Source organism: Tamandua tetradactyla, chromosome 9, assembly GCF_023851605.1.
Source record: "Tamandua tetradactyla isolate mTamTet1 chromosome 9, mTamTet1.pri, whole genome shotgun sequence".
NCBI lineage: Eukaryota > Metazoa > Chordata > Mammalia > Pilosa > Myrmecophagidae > Tamandua > Tamandua tetradactyla.
The window spans coordinates 89,458,182-89,477,606 of NC_135335.1; the positions used below are offsets into that span (position 1 = coordinate 89,458,182).

General features: G+C 39.6%; 1 protein-coding gene across 7 annotated transcripts in view; it reads right to left on the minus strand.

Annotated features, from left to right (window-relative positions):
- DAB2 (DAB adaptor protein 2) overlaps positions 1–19,425 on the minus strand; it is a 69,386-nt gene that overhangs the window by 3,548 nt on the left and 46,413 nt on the right. For 4 of the 7 annotated variants that reach the window (XM_077117049.1, XM_077117048.1, XM_077117047.1 and 1 more), the window contains 11 exons: positions 18,745–18,884; positions 17,375–17,473; positions 14,146–14,277; positions 13,599–13,679; positions 13,138–13,164; positions 12,860–12,913; positions 12,349–12,411; positions 6,604–7,257; positions 5,523–5,685; positions 1,175–1,798; positions 453–565 (listed from right to left, as the gene is read on the minus strand). In XM_077117049.1, the coding sequence (XP_076973164.1) occupies positions 453–565; positions 1,175–1,798; positions 5,523–5,685; positions 6,604–7,257; positions 12,349–12,411; positions 12,860–12,913; positions 13,138–13,164; positions 13,599–13,679; positions 14,146–14,277; positions 17,375–17,473; positions 18,745–18,884 (2,150 nt within the window). The remainder of the gene's footprint in view (positions 1–452; positions 566–1,174; positions 1,799–5,522; positions 5,686–6,603; positions 7,258–12,348; positions 12,412–12,859; positions 12,914–13,137; positions 13,165–13,598; positions 13,680–14,145; positions 14,278–17,374; positions 17,474–18,744; positions 18,885–19,425) is intronic. The other 3 variants (XM_077117052.1, XM_077117051.1, XM_077117053.1) reach the window with 3 other exon arrangements.

Genomic DNA, 19,425 nt, shown 5'->3' on the forward strand with positions numbered 1-19,425 from the left:
TTTTTTTAAGGGAGTATTTTGGCTCAATTTTCTCCAAAAATGCTTTTAAGTACCAGGTTAAATGAAATCCTTTGAAGGACTTTTTCATGATATTCATTTCTCAAACTCAAGAGATAGTAGTCCCTGCCAGAATAATTCTCCAGTTTCAATGAAATATTTATACCATGCTGACTCTCAAAGGTAAATCTTAGCTACATATGCATTACTGTCAAAAAGTTATTATATGCAACTAAGTGATGATATTGTGAATTACTGATTATATGTTTTATTTGGTTTGTTAAATTTCTTTTAATTAATAAATAAATTTTTAAAAAAGTTATTGTAAGTTCGGTTCCCAGACCATGCACCACCCCCCCCAAAAAAAGTTATTATAAAATCAAGCTTAATTCGGGAGATGGCAGCTATATATGGCATGTACTCTGGAGCAACAACTTCTAGTAATTTATACTTACAGGGAGTTGTGGTGATGAACTGAAAGAACCTTTAGAGAAAGGGTTCTCAAATGCATTGTCAGCAGATTTGGTAACTGGCAGGGCACTTTGTCTGGGAACTGGCTTTGGTGGTTCTAGAAGGAGAAAAACCCAAACAGTCGTCGAATATGCTCCCCTCAGTTATATGCACAAGTATCCTGGTCTGGCTAATCTTTGAATTTTGGTTCCATACTTTGGATAGGAAATTTACTAAGTGGAAATTTAATAATCACAAGCAAATACCAGGACTCCAAATGATCATTACAGGCAAATTCATCCCTTTTCAGAAAAGGAAGCATGCATATTTTCTTGAAGTGAAATGGACTCAATGCACTTAAGACCCCCCCCTTAAGGCCATGAGGAATGAATGAGGTTTTTTTTTTTTTATTCAGCCCTCTAAATGGCACAAGCCACTAAATTTTCAGTAGCTCTTGGCAGCACTTTTAAGAACTGTCACAAGAGGGTAGTATTAGGCCAGTCCTTAAGAGTTTTGTTTGTCGCTTGTTTTAAAGGCTTTCCAGACCTTTTAAATTAAATTTAAATTAATTGGCTGAGTTATCTCCATAACCAAAGAGCATCAAAAGAAGCAAGGCAAGAATGTTGCTGGGTGGGAGAGGGAGAGGATTCTTCTGAGGGACTCTGCGGCCCATAAGACAGCAGGAAGACTTGCAGGTACGATGGACAGACAGAAACAAGTAGCTTACCATTGATTTTGCTCAACAGTTGATTAGCATCGAAGTCATCGTGGTCTGCGTTTTCTTGAGGAATGCCAACTTTGTTGTGAAAATAACTAGAGAAGGCACTGGAAGTGCCAGAGGAAGTCTGCTCTCCCTTCCTCGCAGGTACAACAGGCGGCTGCCGCAGTTGTAAGTCCTTAAACATTTCTTTCACTTCCTTCACTTCTTTATCCCCCAGTGGGTCTAAAGCAGTGAAAGCATCATTGGAGATGTCCTGTGCAGCAGCAGTTCTGGGAGGTGGCTGAGGAGGAGCAACCAGAAGAGAGGGGCCCATAGGAGAGGACTGTGTTGACACAGCAGAAGCTGGAAAAATATTGCTCTGAAAAGGATTCCCCACGGAGGTTGTCGATGGCCATGCATTAGCTACAGGGCCCCAAACAGCAGGGGCTGGAGAGGAAGCTGAGGCTGCAAAGGATGAAGGCTGGTTCCAACCTGGAACGACCGGACTTGTGCCAAAAATGAGCGACTGGCCAAATCCTGAGGGCTGACCACCCACAATGGCTCCTGGGACCATTGAAGCGGACTGATTGAAGACTAAAGATGGTGGGGGGTTCCACGGTCCTGCCTGAGGGGGTGTAACTGGTACACCAGCTGAAGGAAGAGAGAGCATACACACATCAGGAGACAGGCTGGAAGGGGATACTTGAGTTTCAGAAGGCATGACTGGGGAGCATTTATAAGAACATCTATGTGACAAATGCCTTCATTAAGACTTATAAGACTTCATTAAGGGGCTGACATAAAGGCTTCCAGAGATTCAACTGCTCCCACAATTAACTAGTACAGCTAGCATTCATATTCCTATACTAATATATCTGAAACTAGAACAGACCCTGCCAATAAAAGCAATTTGTTTGTTGAATGAATATATTTATGTATCCAAATGATCTTGATTATGAAGTAGCTAGGATTCCCCATTGGGTACTCTGAGTAATTGATTTGAATTTTTAACTTGGCAGCTGGCTTATGTCTGGAATTTTACAGAAATCAGCTATCATGCATGTGCATTAAGCCTCAACATGCTTGCCTCCTGAAGAAACCATTTCAAAGTTTCCTTACTTCTCATGTTGCCAAGATTGACACAGCTATATAAGAAAATAAAAGGTGTCTGATGCCAAGATAGTTTTAAACTTTTATATATAAAAATAGAGGAAAGACTGGTTGTCCCGGGATGACTGCTTTTTAAAAAAAAGTGCTTCCTGCTACTAAACCTTGCCAGAAGTTAGAACAGAGTATTTAAGAGAGGAAGGAGGGAGAGAAGACAACATGAAACCAAAAATACCCTTTCAAGGTAACTAATTGCCTGTGTCACAGAATCTGAATTTTCTGTGTGAATGGTCCCATTTTCTACATTATTTCGATACTGATTAAAAAATCACTCAAATCTAGGTCTCTCCAATGATAAGCACCCTTCTCCCCCTTCCTGAGAGGCTGATTCCCTGATGTTCTAATGTGTACGGCATTTTCTTCCTGGCGTTTTCTTTCCTGCCTCTTGCCACATGTTGTGATGATTCAGTTACACTCTTACCACTAACAGAAAATCTAAATTCAGCCTCATACCTATTCAGGTTTTGAGCAGAGCATTTTTAGTTCCGAAAGTTTTCTGATCCAACTAAGAAAAGGTCATGAATGTTTTTATTGCCTGAGTGAGAAATACTTTAAAGATGCTGTTCAGTAGATGATGTATTCTCGAGTATTAAACATTTCTATCTTAAGATATTCGATCTCAAAACTTCTTACTGTTGGAGCATGGTGTTACTTGAAATTCTCTTATCATCATGAACTCTAGCCTCTGGCCACGAGTACTTGTGGTATGCTTGCAGAGAGCGGTGGGTTTCGGGAAAGGTTAAGTTAACCTGCTTGTTTTTGAGGTCAGGCCCTAGGTACAAGACCATTAATCAAATTGGGAAAGTCATGGTCTGCGGCAGTCAGGGGGAACACTCAGGCACATCACCTCCAAACCCAGCACCCTATCCTCTCACTCTGCCTTCTTGGCATCTCAAGGGACAAGACTTTGTTGTTTTGTTTTCCCCAAATGCTATGTTACTTCACGTGCTTTTTAATAATGCAGAAATTAGACTTCATTTGAACTAAAGAATGTACTCCTCTCATGACTAATCAAGGGAAAGTTCTCTTAGAATCTATAAAACGGGCTTCTAAAAGTGGGTTTATGAACAGTTATTGCTAGCATTTTAAAACAAATCTATTTAAGTTTTATTAACCAAAGTTGGAGTCACTAATAATTTCCATCAATTAGATGTGTAAGAAAGAGAATAGAATTTTATCATCTTTCATGTTGGATGACTGGCTTTCCCTTAGGAAAATATGTGGCTTTAGTCATAGATGGGATTAGTGGGGGTGGTGGTGAAAGAAAAAACTATATGCCAGGGGTTGATGGCTTTGCCAGTATATACTCCTGCCAGCCTTCGTTTCCATCCACCAGATCCCACACATTGTGTTTCTAAGACCTTTAAGACCCTTCCGGAAGAAGAAGGGGTAAAGGGGTAAAGAGAGTAGGTGCTAAAAAAAAGTTAGTTTTATTGCCTTCTGAAGCTAGATTAAAATGCAGGGCAGCAAATCCAAGCTGAGAGATCAGTTTTCTTCACTCCCCTCCCCCACAGCCCCCACCCAGTTTTCCAAAGGAGAAAGTCTCCCAGCTGAGTCCAGCAGAAGCCAGACCTACAACCTTCCACGGTTTGGCTGAGGATCCCTGCTGGTGGACAGGGGCTATACTGTAGAGCTCATTTTGAGCTCCACATCCAAACTTGGAAGAATCATCAGTATTCTGCAGTTGTATACCCCAAGGCCTCAACAGGGGCACCTAGCCAAAAAGCTTCACTTGTCTGAATAAATTAACAGTTATAGGGTCCAGCTGTATTTTCAGGCTGACTTGTTAAATATTGGCTGTACAAATTCTTCAGGGTATTGATATTAGACTACAAAGTTCTGTGACGTGATCTCATTGCAGGCACTACATGAACTCTCTCTACCCTTCTAGGAGGGAAGACACCACCAGCTCCATTTGTGGGTAGGGTGAGAAAGAGCTAAGAAGAAAGGCAGAACCCCCAATAGGACATGAAGCATTGAGGGAGAGTTTCTTGATGGTATAAATGCAAACATGAACCTGGAAAAATTTCACCTCTCACGCTTCCATGGATTTCAGCCACTCGGCAGTTGGGTAACTTGTAACACCGAACTCCAAGGATGATTAAACAGATTTAATGTAAAAGAACCAAACTATTTTCCTTTGTGGACAGAGCAGAGAAAAAAAAGAGAACAAAGAGGAAAAAAAAAAAAAGCATCCTGATGACTGACTCTGCAGGAGGCAAGAAAGCTAATATCCCTGGTCAAAAGGCGCTCTTCATCTCTACCCCCTCCCAAGCCAGAGTCTATTTGGACCTCAGAGGTGCCAAGAAGCAGAGAAACAAGAGTCCCCAGCAGGATAGCAAAGACTATTGTGGGGTGTTTGAAAACTGTACCATGGAGTCAGAAAAGATCTGGAGGCTGTGGGTGCAGACTTGGAAGGTCAACTTTCAGCCAGGAGACCTTCCTCAGTGTCCTGCCACAGATGACAGGAGTTCACATGAGTCTGACACCTGCCTGGAGAAGAGCACCAGCACATACCAGGTATCTGACAAAATTACACCTCTTTCAGTATCTCTCCCCTTTTCAGCCTCAGGTTTCTAGTGTTTATCTTCTAACTCTATTAAGATGGTCTACCAGCAAAACTTCTGGCAGGGAGCTACCAAGACTCAAATAATCAGAGACTGATCCTATCTGCCTGTCCCACACTTAGCATAACACCTCAGTAACAGAGCTAAGCTGAGGATTTTCCTAGGGATTTTCTGACTTACACTTGCTTCAAATTAAATCTTTTGGCTCTCCAAGAGGATACTTAATTTTGAGATGAGATAGACCCTCAATCCAGTAATGGCAAATTTACATAGCAGACATGCATGATGCTACTTTTTCCAGATGGTGGACAAAGAAAGCTCTTTCATCTCAAACCTTTTTCCTCATGGACATTGGTCTGAGCTTCTGAATCCTTCCAGGAAGGATCTTCCAGAAGTATTACAACTGGTTCAGATAAGTGAACATATTGAAAATGGGTAAGAAACACATTTTTTTAGTTACAAGTCAAGATTATCAAGTGGATGGGGGGATTGTAGGGGGTAAAAGTGAGAGGACCCCCTAGGGTGCTCAAATCGCATGTCCATGGAACCTGCTATGGATATGAAGAGCCCTCCTTCTCTGTGTCTTCATTCTATGAATCAAAGGGATACAGCCATACCTAATGTGATCTCTAGGCACCTACCTAGACCCGTAAGGGGCCCTACTGGGACAGAAACACTTGTTTTGAAGAGATCCAGAGGGTTGGTCTGTTGGATTGCAGGTTGTCCTGTAGGTGACATCTGGCCTGGAGATTCTGAGATGGGAGGAGCAAAGAGGTCTGATGGAAGCAAGTCACTGGCCGAAGACTGACAGGATGGGGAACGAGACAGAAGGTTACTCAGTAACTGTGAAATACAGCCATCTTTTCCTCTTTACCCCCAAGTTGAAAACCACCAAACTAAACAGTTTCCTCTTACTGTTAAACAACAACTACAAGAATCCCCAAAAGACACAATGATAGAGATTGCCACCATGGATAAAATGTTGGGCCTTGGTGACTGATACCACTAAGGACTCTTCAAAGTGAAATCTATTTTGCACATTCACACATTTGGTCTCCTTATCAGCTGAAAGCTTGAAGCTGGGAAAGAAAGGTCAACTATCAATGAGTTGCCTAAATGTTTTTTATCAGTCCACGTAGAGATAGATGGTCTGGTTTAATCATTAGGCCAGCCCACATGTTTAAATGAGATTTTTAAATTGCTTTTGATTGAAGCTGTACTGGAATGATAATAGTAAATATATGCTGCTTGGCAATGGATTACGAAGCATTTAAAGAGGAGGCAAACTTGTGAATTTTTTACCAACAACCTGGACATTACTGCAGTATGATGGGGGTGGGGGAAGGGCTTGGTGTTAGTGTGGGGGAGTTATGAAGGGAATCATGACAATTCTCACCCTCCCCTCCGAGAACACAGCAATCGAACTTACCAGAAGTACAGAAGCATAGCAGCATGAAAAATGGAAAAACTTGTGTTTAGTTCATAGTAAGTGACAAGACATGCAAACGGAAAGCAGGGTGTGACAAACACTGCCAAGTGAGAGGTTGGAAAGAGTGGCAATTAGAGGGAGGTATTCCTGGAGAACTGCCGTGCCTGGTTCCCACCTTCTATCTCACAGCCACACAGGAAACACAAGAGTAGCAGGAAACAGCGCTCACATCACACCACCCTTTGGTACCGAACATGCATTCTGCCAATGAATATGTGGAGAAGACAATTCACCTTAGTAGTCCTTCTGCCTCTTCCTGGTTTGGTATTTTGTGGAGGTGGGATAATGGCTATGGAGTCATGTGGTGAGGACTGGACAGAGTTTTCCAAGTCCTGTTTTACGCCATTTGGTACTGACAGTCCTTTGGGAGAGCTTCCCACAAAAGGGTTTGGGGAAGATTTGATATGAAAGCCAGTCTGTTCTCTTTCGGATACCCCATTCTGAGTTCTCACTGCTGGCTGTGTTTGCGTACTCGGAAAGGGCCACGAGCCTGCCTGAACCTCCTGTTTGCCAGTCCGGTTAGAGATTTGGTCAAATTGCTGACCAAAGTAATCAACATCACCATTCAGGGGACCATTACTCAGTGAAGTAGACAAGCTACTCAAATTCTCTTTCTTCTGATCTGGAGATTTGAGAGAATCAAACGAAGGAGGTGCCGATTGGTCTGGTTGCGTGAAAGGATCATCACGGAAAGGGTCAGGATTAGGGGTGGGAAAGAAGTTGAGATTGGCAGAAAAAGCATTTTCAGGCAAGAAGGATGCCTGAGGCTTCGGTCGAGGAAGAGAACAGGAGGTGGTGCCATTTGTTAAGAATGGATTTTCTCTTAAAGAATTCTGATTGGTGTCGATTTCAGAGTTTAGATCCACTAACAGGATATCTCTGCTCTCCTAGCACATTTGGAAAGAAAAAAAAGCAAGTGTTAGTTCATGTGACTTTAAATAAAAATGCTACATAGGATGAGGGTGATCAAAGTTTCCATTAGAATTTGGTCTTAACAAACCAGTTGACCATCACCAATTCCCCATCACCCCCTTGCGTGCATTTAGTAGTTTTATGATAGGCCCTTCTCTCATAAAATCTGCCCCTCTCCCATCCCAAGTCCTTTTCTTTTTTTTTTAAAATCTAAACTTTGATGGCCTTTCATTAGGCGAAATCTTACTGCCATTTACTTTATTCATGTCTTCACCCATTCTGTAAGCTCATGCAGACTGGCTCAATTTGTGATCATCATTTCAATTCACGCTTTTAGAAAGTGACTAGCACTCAATCCCTTTTAAATAATTATCTAAATATATTGAGCCTGAAAGAAAGATGCTATCTCAGATGCCTAGTCCAGCTTTCTATTGCATGTGTCTGTTCCTTTCTGTAGATCCTGAGAGTCATCGAGCTTCACCTCTCTAAACGAGTGAATTCATGGGCTTGCTCATCAAGTCATAGTTTATGGTTCTAGCTGTTAGGAAGTTATAGCCTGGTTGTTGGTACAGGCAAACTTATTTCCCTATAATGGGTCCAATTCTTCCTCTGAGGCAAGGAAAATTTCTGTCTTATGCGGCAATCTGTCAGAAATTCCTCCTTAAATATTGAAGGCTCTCCTTGACAGTGTTAGCCAGGGTGGATCTGCCATCCTCACCTTCTCAGTCTCTCCTCTGGACCTATACTTTTTGTCTATGCCCTTCTAGGAAAACGACACTCGAAATACTGATATATGCTGATACTGTGAACCAGTGATAGTATACTTTGGATGGTTTGTGGGGGTTATGCTCATATCTCAATAAAATTGAAAAAAAAACAATTAAAAATAAAGATATTAAAAAAAAAAGGAGTAAATGCACAACTGCATCTATTCATTTCTCCTCTCCATGGCCATTAATTGCTGCCTGTGTCTTCTCTCCTAAGTGTCTTCCCCAGCTTCTTTTACTATCACCAGTATATTTTGAAATCAATTTGAATTTTTTCTTCCTTTATGGATAATTGCAAAATCTACAATTTACAGCAAAAGCAGGCTTATTATGGACACCATTACAATAAGTCAAATTGAAAAAAACATTAAAAACTGATGCAATTTAACATAATATATCATATTTTTCCTCCCTTGTACATTTTCTCACGATATACCTTAGGGTTACTAGGGTTGCAATAGTCATTACATGTATTTTGTGGTTAAAATCCACCAGTGCTTAATGTTTTATTTATGTATAGGGTGGAGATGTGGTTTATGAGAAATTGTGAAAGACACACTAAATGTCTTTCACAATAACTAAACTCTACTAATCCTATTTCCTCTCTACCATTTTCCTGGTATGTTTGTTATCTGGGTTCCCAGTTGTTAAGATAAGATCCTTCCCAGCAAAACACTCAGCAAATCTGATAAATGCAACATGTGTTTTTCAAGTCAATGACATAATTAATTAGGATTCACCTTGGGATAGAGCTGTTGCGCTGACAGATCTTCCCACTTATTTACTTTGATCCCTTACCTACTTAACTATGCTGGTCCTAGGCAAACATAAACAATAAAAAAAATGTCTAGCTGAAATGGAAGTTAGGGCCTAAGCTGTACTCTGACTAGATTACTAAACAGTTTGATCATTTGGGACCATGGAATATGGAATATGGAATTCTCAAACCACTAAGCAAAAAGAAAGCCTGAAATGGCCTCCATGCATTCAGAGAAAAGAATAAGCCTTTGGAATGTCTGCATTCTAGTTAGTAACCATTGAAAAAACAGCAAAGTCAGACCCAAATGGTTTTCTATTTTTTGGTTTACTTTAATGTGAGGTATAAACACATAATTATTAGAGGCCAGGTTCTTTCTTTATAATAAGAAAAAATTGTCAGAAGGAAGAGCTTGTAATTAAAAAAAATGGAAAAAATCAAAACAAGAAATTGGAGGACTTTTCAATGTTAGGATTTTTATAATCAAAAGATAGGATACAATTAATGACAAAAGCTTTTGATTTCAATATTCATTCATGCGTCATGAGCCACCTCTGAGTTAGAACAGCTGGCTGCTCACTGCTGGTAGAGTTCTCCTTTTCAAATACTTCAGAAGAAGTTCTTAGGACACCAAACAGGAGCCACAATGTTAAACTTCTGAACAGTCACCCTATAAGTAAAATGTATAAATCTCTCCTCAGGTTGGGTTTGTTGTTAATCCAAGATTAGCAGTCTAGTGTAGACTACAGCCAAAAAAGGTAAGACTCCTCATCTACTGCCTTAGTCAGAGCCTCATTCATTCTTTCCTGGATTGTCAACACTGCCTCCAACTCCAGCCATCCCTGGAGCACCTGAGACACAGGCACAGGTGACATGAGAGCAGATTATGATTCTGTCCTTAAGGCTGTCTCATGAAGGTGAGCTGGGGGTAGACAGGAGGAAGGCACGCAGGCAACCAAAGAGGGACCTGGCACAAAAAGGCAAGCTTCTCAATACTGAGTTCTACAGTTGAGTTGTCATCCAGGTAGCTAATCTCACCCAAGGATTCCATCCAGACAGTCTGCCAAATCCAGGATTCTCCTACTCAAAACCTTTGGTGGCTTCCTGGCACTCCCTACATGAAGATTAACTTCCTTAGCCTGACATTCAAAACGGTCCACGATAGGACCCAACTTATTTCTAGATTAATGTCAGTCTATTTTCCTAGACACAACAACTAGCCAATTCACATTCAGGTTGTGTGTCAACCCTTTTCCTCAAGTCCTTCTGTTTCAGCTTTGCTTCGCCCTCCTCATAGCCTTTCATGACCTCACTACAGGTGTACTTTGTTTTGTGCCTTAATCTCATCCCTTATACCAGATTTAACCTCCTTGGTAGTAGCTCATACCTTAAATTCTTTTTGTACTAACTATGCTTGCAAATCGTCAAGTTGTTGGAGAACTCAGTTTTTGTTTTATTTTAGAGATGCTGGTAAAAGGATAACTTTCAAATGGTTTTGTAATTAAAAAAATTATGGGATGACAATTTGCAACATTACCATTATTTGAAACAGCATAAAAATATTCTATGTTGGAATCCACCAAAACGTTGAGCAAAAAAAAATGTTTGTTGTTATAAACCTCTTAAAAAAAGGAAATTCTGTGTAAGTTTTAGAGGAGGGGCATATGGGTTAAGGACACTCCTAACAAAGTCTAGGTGAGCTCGATTAATTGCTTCAATTCTTCCACAGCAACTGTGGTAATACTTGAATAATTATGAACATGCTGGTTTGATAAAATAGAAATGAATCTATTTTGTGACCTATGGATATACAGTCATAGGTAACGTATCAGCAAAGCCGACCAGTACATACTTTGCCTTTTTAGCTCACTTATTTGTTTTAATTTACTGTTAGTTAAATTTTGCATTTTATTCCTATAAACCAAAACTTCCTAGACTGTATAAAGTTTAATATCCATGTGACTCAGGAGTACTCATGTTTTACCTTTTACAGAATTTCCTTAAAGTCTACAGAAGCAGGTCAAGCACCAGTGCTTTCTTGGGCATGTGTGTGTGCTCTCAGTACACTTGTTTGAATGTTACTTATGCTTGAAAAGTAGGTTATTCCTTTGGGAGGGGGCTAGGGGTGAAGGAGGGGACAAAATCTCTTAGGAATGAGAACAAGCTCAGAGATCAGATGATGGATCTTTCAGGGTCCCCTAACCCATTATTTCACACAGTTTATCCCTACAATGATAATAAACATGAGGAATATGAGCTTCAATAAACACACGAGTTAGACACACTGCTTGAAAAAACACCAAATAGGCTTCTCTATTGCAAGCTTTCTAGGGCCTTTTAAATGCTGTCATGTGTTACCCTTCTTACAAGGTTGCGGGCAGTGAAGACTGCCTGGCGTTCCCGCTCCCCACCATCTTACTCGGCCTGAACATTTTATTCGGCAAAACGCCACAGGCCTGGCATTCTCTGCAATGGGAAGTGAGGATCTCACCCAGTCCTCGATGTGCTGCCTAAATTCCGCAGCCTTCCTGGTGATGTAGGCTTGCTTGGCAATATCCTGACAGAAGAGACTCCTAGACAGACGTCTTCATCATTCGAGACTACTTCCCTTTTTCCTTCTCACCCTTCACGCTCAAGTCAAGGAGCTCAGTGCCTCCGAGGCTTCTCGGAACCTCCAAAGTAGATAAAAACCCCGTACAGGAACGTCCTACTACCCCACTATAGGTAGTTAGTAGGCCTTGTGGTTAGTGTTAGTGCTGGTCTCCCTCCTAGACAGTAAGCTCCATGGCGTCACTGACCTCGTGCATCTCACGCACTATTGTGCCTTGCAGATAACACGTTCTCAAGAAACTGATGAATAACAGAAACCACAAGAGATCACTCCAAATTACATGGGTATTTTTATGTGAAACCTGTTTTGGAAGGTCTGAAATCTGGGGTTTAAGCCTTGATTCTGGACCTCTTTCATGACTTTTTTATCCCCCATTTCCTTTTCTGTAAAGGAAAATATTGTTTCATTTTCATAGGCGTGTTATGGATGATATACTATAATATCCTATAATGATGAACAATATTCTGACAAGGACAAGTTTTGGTTAAACATAACTGAGCCCCTAGCTTATTTTGTCTTATTTTACATCAAGCTTATACTGGTAAATTGCAATGGAAAAGAGTAAAGGAGAAAAGGTAGAGGTCAGGAGTCTTTATCATTGACCTTTATACAAACATACTTCATTCAAGTATGCCAAGGATTTTTATTCAGTTCCTCCTTCTGATACTAAGTGCTATCAAGAAAGACCACATTGCCTTACCTACTGCTCATATTTACCTCTATGTAATGTTAATATATCTGAATCAGTTCTGACAGGTGCCTATGGAGACTTGATATTCAAATTTGTTCTACTAGCCATTATACCTTCTGTAGAAAAAGTTATCAGCAGTCACCTTCCAAATTTCAATGAGATGCTCACAATTTTCTGATTAATCACCAATTTGAGTTATGTCATTTCCATTATATTGCAAATTTAAAAGCAAACACTTACTGTTGGACTATTTAGGTCAGGAGGTGTAGACATGTCCCCAAACAAATCCATCTGGTCAATACCCTTAAAAAAGTATTTGGATTAGATTCAGATGCATCTACCAAAAAAAGATTACTTTGAACACTGATGTAAATATTTCCTAAACTAAAGTTTAGGAAAATAGTTATCACAATTTTCATTTAGCTAAAATAGGTTTGGTATTGGACTATCTGCTGGGAAGTGTAGACATGTCCCCAAACAAATCCATCTGGTCAACACCCTTGAAGAAGCATTTGGATTAGATTCAAGTGTTGTCTACTAGAATGTACTAGAATGGAATAATCATAAGTTAAAAAAAAACCTGTTTACTAAAAAGATTATTTTATACATTGACATAAATGTTAGAATAATGCTTAGGAAAATGGTTGTCACAAATGGATTTTCATTTAATTAACAGAGTGGTATTAGCAACATCTACAGGAAGAAAACTTTGGTTAATGTAGGTAAGAACTTTCAAGCATCACATACGTACCAATTTTAATTTGTTAGCTTGGTCATCAAGATTCAGGAGGCTTTCACTCCCATTCTGAAAATATGGCAAATATTAAGGGTTTAGTCGAAGAGTTTGCTCAACAGAATTTGTTTTCCTACTGTTATTGGCTCACTAAGCAGTTGTGATTTTGACATTGCTTCTTCAACCAGACATCTTCCATGAACAGAGGGGTCATGAGCATGGCAGTAACAAATGAGAAGGTAAGGGTCCATCCATGTCACACACACAATTCATAGGAAGTAAAGATGCAGTTTTACCTCAACAGCTTTGTTGGCTTCTTCAGTCTAAAGAGAAAGATAAAAATTCAGTGATCTTCGTTATCGTAATTACAAGGGAATTAAATAAAAGAACACATATGCCTTTATGGGTTCATTCACAGGAATAAGGTAAGAGAGTTCTGTCCTATACACTGCTCCCCTTTTCATACCAAAGCTGGGTTTGAATAGATTTACTGAATTTAAACTTGGTTGTCCTGTAAAGCCACTAGAATCAATATGAAACTTGTAGGGAGAATAAGAGTCAGAAACTCGAAATCACAAGTGCCTGAATAAAACATTTATCTACTTCCCAATATTGGGAAAAGTGGACAATAAATTTCTACTTTCTACACTTTGAAGAGTCACAGAGAAGCTAACTTCCAAAACAATTCATTTGTATATATAATATTCAAGCACAGTCCTAATACAGTTTAAGAAAGCCTGTTTGAGGTAGCACTTGCCTTTTTCTTTTCTTCTTCCTTTTTCTTTACATTGTAGATAACCTGAAAAAGATCTTTAAGATCAATGACCAATGGCTCGGCCTGCAATAAGAGAAGCATCTTCATTAGTATTTTACTTTCCAAATATTCTTCCCTGTGCCTCTAGTCAATTCTGATTCACACTTGTTTCTTCCAGGGCTCATTCCCCCACCCCCGGTTCATAGAGGATTACCACCACTGCATTCCCAATCCTGGTTATGGAAGGGACAGCAGAGTTAATAAGTGTTTAGATAAAACGGAAGGTCCTATGGTCTCTGGCAACAATTCACTATTGTTCGAAAGTCAGACTGACCATATATAAGAAAGCCCCTTCTCATAATCCCTGTGCCACATACTCCATGGGTAATAATAACATATAAAGAAGGAAAAAAAAAAAAACAAGATCCTATGGCCAACAAAGTAGTCAGTCTTTGACCATGATTTAGTCCTACATTCAACTGCAGCTGGTTGAGAGATGTTCCCTGATAGTCAATAGAGGACACAGCATAGATCAAGGCTTGGAGCTTACCTGTTGCCCTGTTTTTATGGCAAAAAACTGGTGCTGGCCTTCTCCTCCACATACATAACCAAATGCCCGGTTGTCTGTCACATCACGGGCAATGAAAGAAATTTTATTCACAGGATGTTCATGTTCTATTACCTGTAAAAAGAACACAGAGAATGATGTATTTCGAAAACTAGGGTCTATTTACGTACTAGCATACCTTAAGGATCAGACACTTAAGCATAATAAGAGGCTAAAAGATTTGAAAAAAAGGAGAGAGCTACATTTATCCTTACTAGGAAGGGTGCCAATTGGAAGGGAGAGCAGGGAGAAGAAAAGTAGAAAAAGCGCTCTCTCTTAAGATACTTTGAAGTATGACAAATATTATCATACTTCATTGATATGGACCAACTATAATGTGCAAGTTTGGACAGCTGAAGTCGAGAGCATGGGTTATCAGGTTGGGCACTATTGTAAGCTCTTACAGCAGTCACATCTATTCAGGTGTTGTACCTGTTATTTCTAAATTCTGAAATACTGAGCTATTTGTATAATCTAGGTGATCCCTGGAACTTTGGGTATTTGTGTGACACCTGAGACTCAGAGTTAGGGCTCTGAAGTTATGAAAGTCAGTATTATCCCATATAGAAACTGTTAAAAAAAAAGTTGAAAAAGTGAAGAAAGAAGAGATGTTTATTTGGTCCAAGATTTTTATTTTGGGTAATGCACTATCTAATTTAACTTATATAGGTGGTTTATGGGACCACCGTAATTCTATGGTATCTCGAATAGGGAGTGAGGTCTTGTTGGTTTGTGCAAAATTAGTGTGATGTCCTGATACATTCCAGAGTAATTTGGGAAGAGAAAGGAGGAATATTAAACTCCCCCACCTGGGGAATTCCTGATATTCTCCCAAGCACTGGGGACACAAATTAAATAGGCTAAGCACTCTAACTTAGGATTTGCCCCTAAGAAATTTATTTCTGCAAAGGAGAAGCTAAGCCTACTTATAAGTATACCTAAGAGTCACCCCCAACTTTGGTTGCTCAGACATGGCTGCTCTCTCTAAACTTGGTCAGTGAACTCATTGCCTTCCCATTACATGGGACATGATTCCCAGGCGTGTAAATCTCTCTGGCAATGTGGGACATGACTCCTGGGGATGAGCCGGGACCCAGCATCATGGGATTGAGAAAGTCTTCTTGATCCAAAGGGGGAAAAGGAGAAATGCAACAAAATAAAGTTTCAGTGGCTGAGAGATTTCAAACAGAGTTGAGAGGTTATCCTGGATGTTATTCTTATGTATTACATATATTTAGCTTTTCGGTGTACTGGAGTTGGCTAGAGCGAAGTACGTGAAACTGCTGAACAGTACTCTAGCAGCCTTGATTCTTTTTTTTTTACATGGGCAGGCACTGGGAATCGAACCTGGGTCCTCTGGCATCACAGGCAAGCATTCCTGCCTGCTGAGCCACCGTGGCCCGCCCAAACTTACTTTTTTTTTTCATGGGCAGGCACTGGGAATCGAACCCAGGTCTCCAGCATGACAGGCAAGAACTCTGCCTGCTGAGCCACCAGGGTCTCTTGATTCTTGAAGACAATTGTACAACTATATCATCTTTTATAATGTGACTGGTATTTGTGAAAACTTTGCTACCGATGCTCCCTTTATCTAGGGTATGGACAGATGAGTAAAAAACTAAGGACAAAGAGTAAATTAGATGGGGGTGGGGACAAAGGGTAAAAAAAAAATTGGGTAGACTGTAATACTAGCGGTCAATGAGAGGAGGGGTAAGGAATGTATGGATTTTTTCCTTTTTATTTCTTTTTCTAGAGTGATACAAATGTTCTAAAAATGATCATGATGACGAATACACAACTATATGATGATACTGTGAGCCATTGATTGTACACCATGTATGGACTGTGTGTGAAGTTTTGACAATAAAGATATTTTAAAAGTAGATAGATACTTGATTCTCCCTACCCTCAAAGATATGATGCACATAACAAGGAAAGAGACTGAGGATGAGGAGACCAAGAATTTCTAAAGGAAAGGTAGGATACATAGACCCTAGATTGAACCAGGTCTACTTTCCCAACTCAAAGATTAAGTGAACAGCATAACTAAGCTAGAGGCATGTTCAAAGGAACCCTTTGATGATTGCTCAGAGGCCCAGGAACCATCCCCTATGATTAAAACATTTATCCCCAGAACATTCTGGAAGTTACCAAAAGCTGTCAATAAGTTATTTATCAAACTCGCAGAGATGATCCATGTCATTATCCCGGAGTTAGACATTGCAGGGGAATTAACTGGTTAAATAGCAGGGTTTATCTCCTTAGGGATATTTGTTGGTGGGAAGACTGTGTCTTGGCTTTTCTTTCCAAATGCTTAAAGCCACTGAAAAGACTTTAATGGGTATTTTGGAGTGATGGAGGCAGACAGAGCCAGTGATGTGTGGGTTCTCATGCATGGGAATCTGAGGACTGACAGGGGCACTGAACTCATACCAGATCTTCAGGGCCCTAAGCTTGACAAACTGATTTTGCATGTTGAGTAGTCAGTGGGTCTCTCTGGAAAGGGATAAGTAGGAACTGAAGTCTCTCCACAGTGCCGTGAATCCATAAAATACCTCAGCAATGAAAATGATCTACAAGCTACATTCTCAACATTTTAAGGGGATGACTCTTACAATGTGATGCTGAGTAGAAAATCAAGTCCTAGGAGACTTGATGTGAGACAGTGTTTTGATAAGGTTCTGAAAAAGGGGGTATGTTCCTATGTGATGGAACAACAATAAGCAAGGCTATCTCTGTGGGGTGAAGCAGGAATAAGAAAGACAAAGAAAAAAAAAAGTTGGTATATTATAGGTACATAGTCTAACTCTGGGTTAATGGTAGGCTCACACGTAATTTATATAGTTAAATGAGAACAAAGCATAGATCCATTATAGTCTCATGAACTGAGGCTTAGGAATAATGTAGGTCTGTGTACCTGAGGTTAAAAAAAAACTGAAATTTATGTATACTGTATTTGCAACCTTGAGATTCAAATCTATTATAAGAAATGAACTTCAAAATAAAGTATCTCACCTCCTACAAAATGAAGTACTTTGAGTCCTCACCTCCTACCTTACCTTTTTCTGCCTATACTTCTGCAGAAGTAACATTTTCTTCCGCAGAAAAAAAAAGACAGATTAATTTCAAGCAGCAAATCATCAGAAGTGGGTAGTCAGACCAGCGTTCTTACCCCAGTTTTCTCATCGATTAATTTTATCCCAGAAAGCGAAATGTTGACCCAGAGCTTTTGCTTGTGTTGTCCTTGAGACCGAGCAGCTGCTGCCATTCCCTGAGGTTGGCAAAACAAGAAAAACCTAGTTAAATGCTCACTACAATGCTTCTCTTATTAAATGTTTCATAGACAGTCAGCTTTGTTTTCAGTTTGCTTTATCATCTACATAAAAGGAACAGGTTCCTTTCCCAGGAGACACAGGACAGAACAGAAGAAGTTGAGTTGGGACGTAACAATTAGCTACGTGAACTTGGACAAGTAACTATAATTCTCTTGGTCTTGGTCTCAGACAAGGAGACTGGACCTAAGATCTTTAAAGATACTCCCCTGGCTTTGTTTGATATGGTAGTTTCACATGGCAACATTGTAACATAATGCAAAAATTCAAAACCTGAAGGGCTCATGCTAAAGAAACCAGTTTCCTGGAGTTCTGATCTTACCTAAATGTTTAGATTTTTAGGTTCTAAAATAGTATATTCTCTCCTCCATACATAAAGTAAAAGAAATCATGCCTTGGCTCAGGTACCCCTGAAGAGTGGGATAGAAAGATCAAAGGCGATGGTGGAGTTGTAAAGAGAAGGTAGGATTTGGCAGATGGGTGTAACTGCTGGATCATTATATTGATATTTCTTTTGGTCTCCAGCAGCTTAGCTGCTGGAAGGGAAGACCTGAAATAGTAGAATTATAACCCCTGCCAAACTCTGAAATCTGTTCTGCAACTAATTGTCATGCTGTGCTTTGTAATTTGTTGTCTTTTTCAATACACACTATTTTTCACAAAAAAGGAAAATAAAGTCGATTGTGATGATAAAAAAAATATTTATTCCCTCTAGCCTCCCATATTCTGGAGCAGCTAAAAGGAAAGATCTGAGATGATAGTATGGTAGCCCATGACAAATTCTGTGACTCCTTGTTGAAGAGTACTTTGAAAACTATTGCTTTTTTCTTTCTTTGCTTTGTATATATGCTATATTACACAATAATAAAAAGTTAAAAAAAATCATGCCTAGTATTTACACACAACTTTTACAATCATTAAATGAGGGAAATGGTAGGGACAGACTTTGTTTAGTATAAAAACTGAGTTTGCTAAAAGGGAAAGGCATTTAGAGTCCTCCTAATTGATTAACTTTTATCTCCAGACTACTCAACATAGGCAAGCCAACTCGTGGCCTCCTGACTGCTCATAAAATGAGGCACTACTGGATCAATTATGTGTTTAGAAACTTTCGAATAATTGGGATAGAGGCAAACTAAAGCTTCTAATATAATTCCCTTGCATGGGACATTTGTCTAAGATACAGACAATGTATTCTTTTTCCTTTTACCTTTAGTTTCATCATGGAATCTTGGCTCATTTTATCCCCTCTTGCATCTGGCACATCATCAATGCCAATTAGCTTGGCCTTGTATTTCACACCGTCACCTTTAAACCTGGCCAAGAGATACTCATCTGTCTTTTCAGAGCCTACAATAAGAAAGAAATACAGGATAAAGTTTATAAATGCATTTAAAATACCATCTCCAGGTATGACCAAACATGCTACAGAATTTCCACAGTTTAAGTGTTTTTAGACTATATCTTTTTTTTTTTTGACTAGATCTTGATTCTACTACATTTGATTGAATTTGCAATTTTCTACCCTATCTTATTCTTACTTCCTTTGAACAAAATCACATCCCCTAATATTGTCTATAAAACTGAGGTAGTGAGAAAAACTCTTAAGAATGCAAAAAGGATCAAATTATGGGAGACTGACAGCAATATGCGAAGTGGGATTTGCAGATATTCTTCATCATTCCTTAAGTTTTTGAAAGAATGTAAGGAGGAAAAACTTTTTTCTGAATGAAAAAAAAAGCCCTCACATAATCTACTGTCATTTTGAACTGTCAATAGGCAGAGGGGAATTATGGGTAAATTCCTTTGAAAAATCATTAAGACAATTATCTCATCTTTATAACTCCTTTTATTTCTTTTAAAAGATCTGCTGTCCCACTTGTGTAGAGAA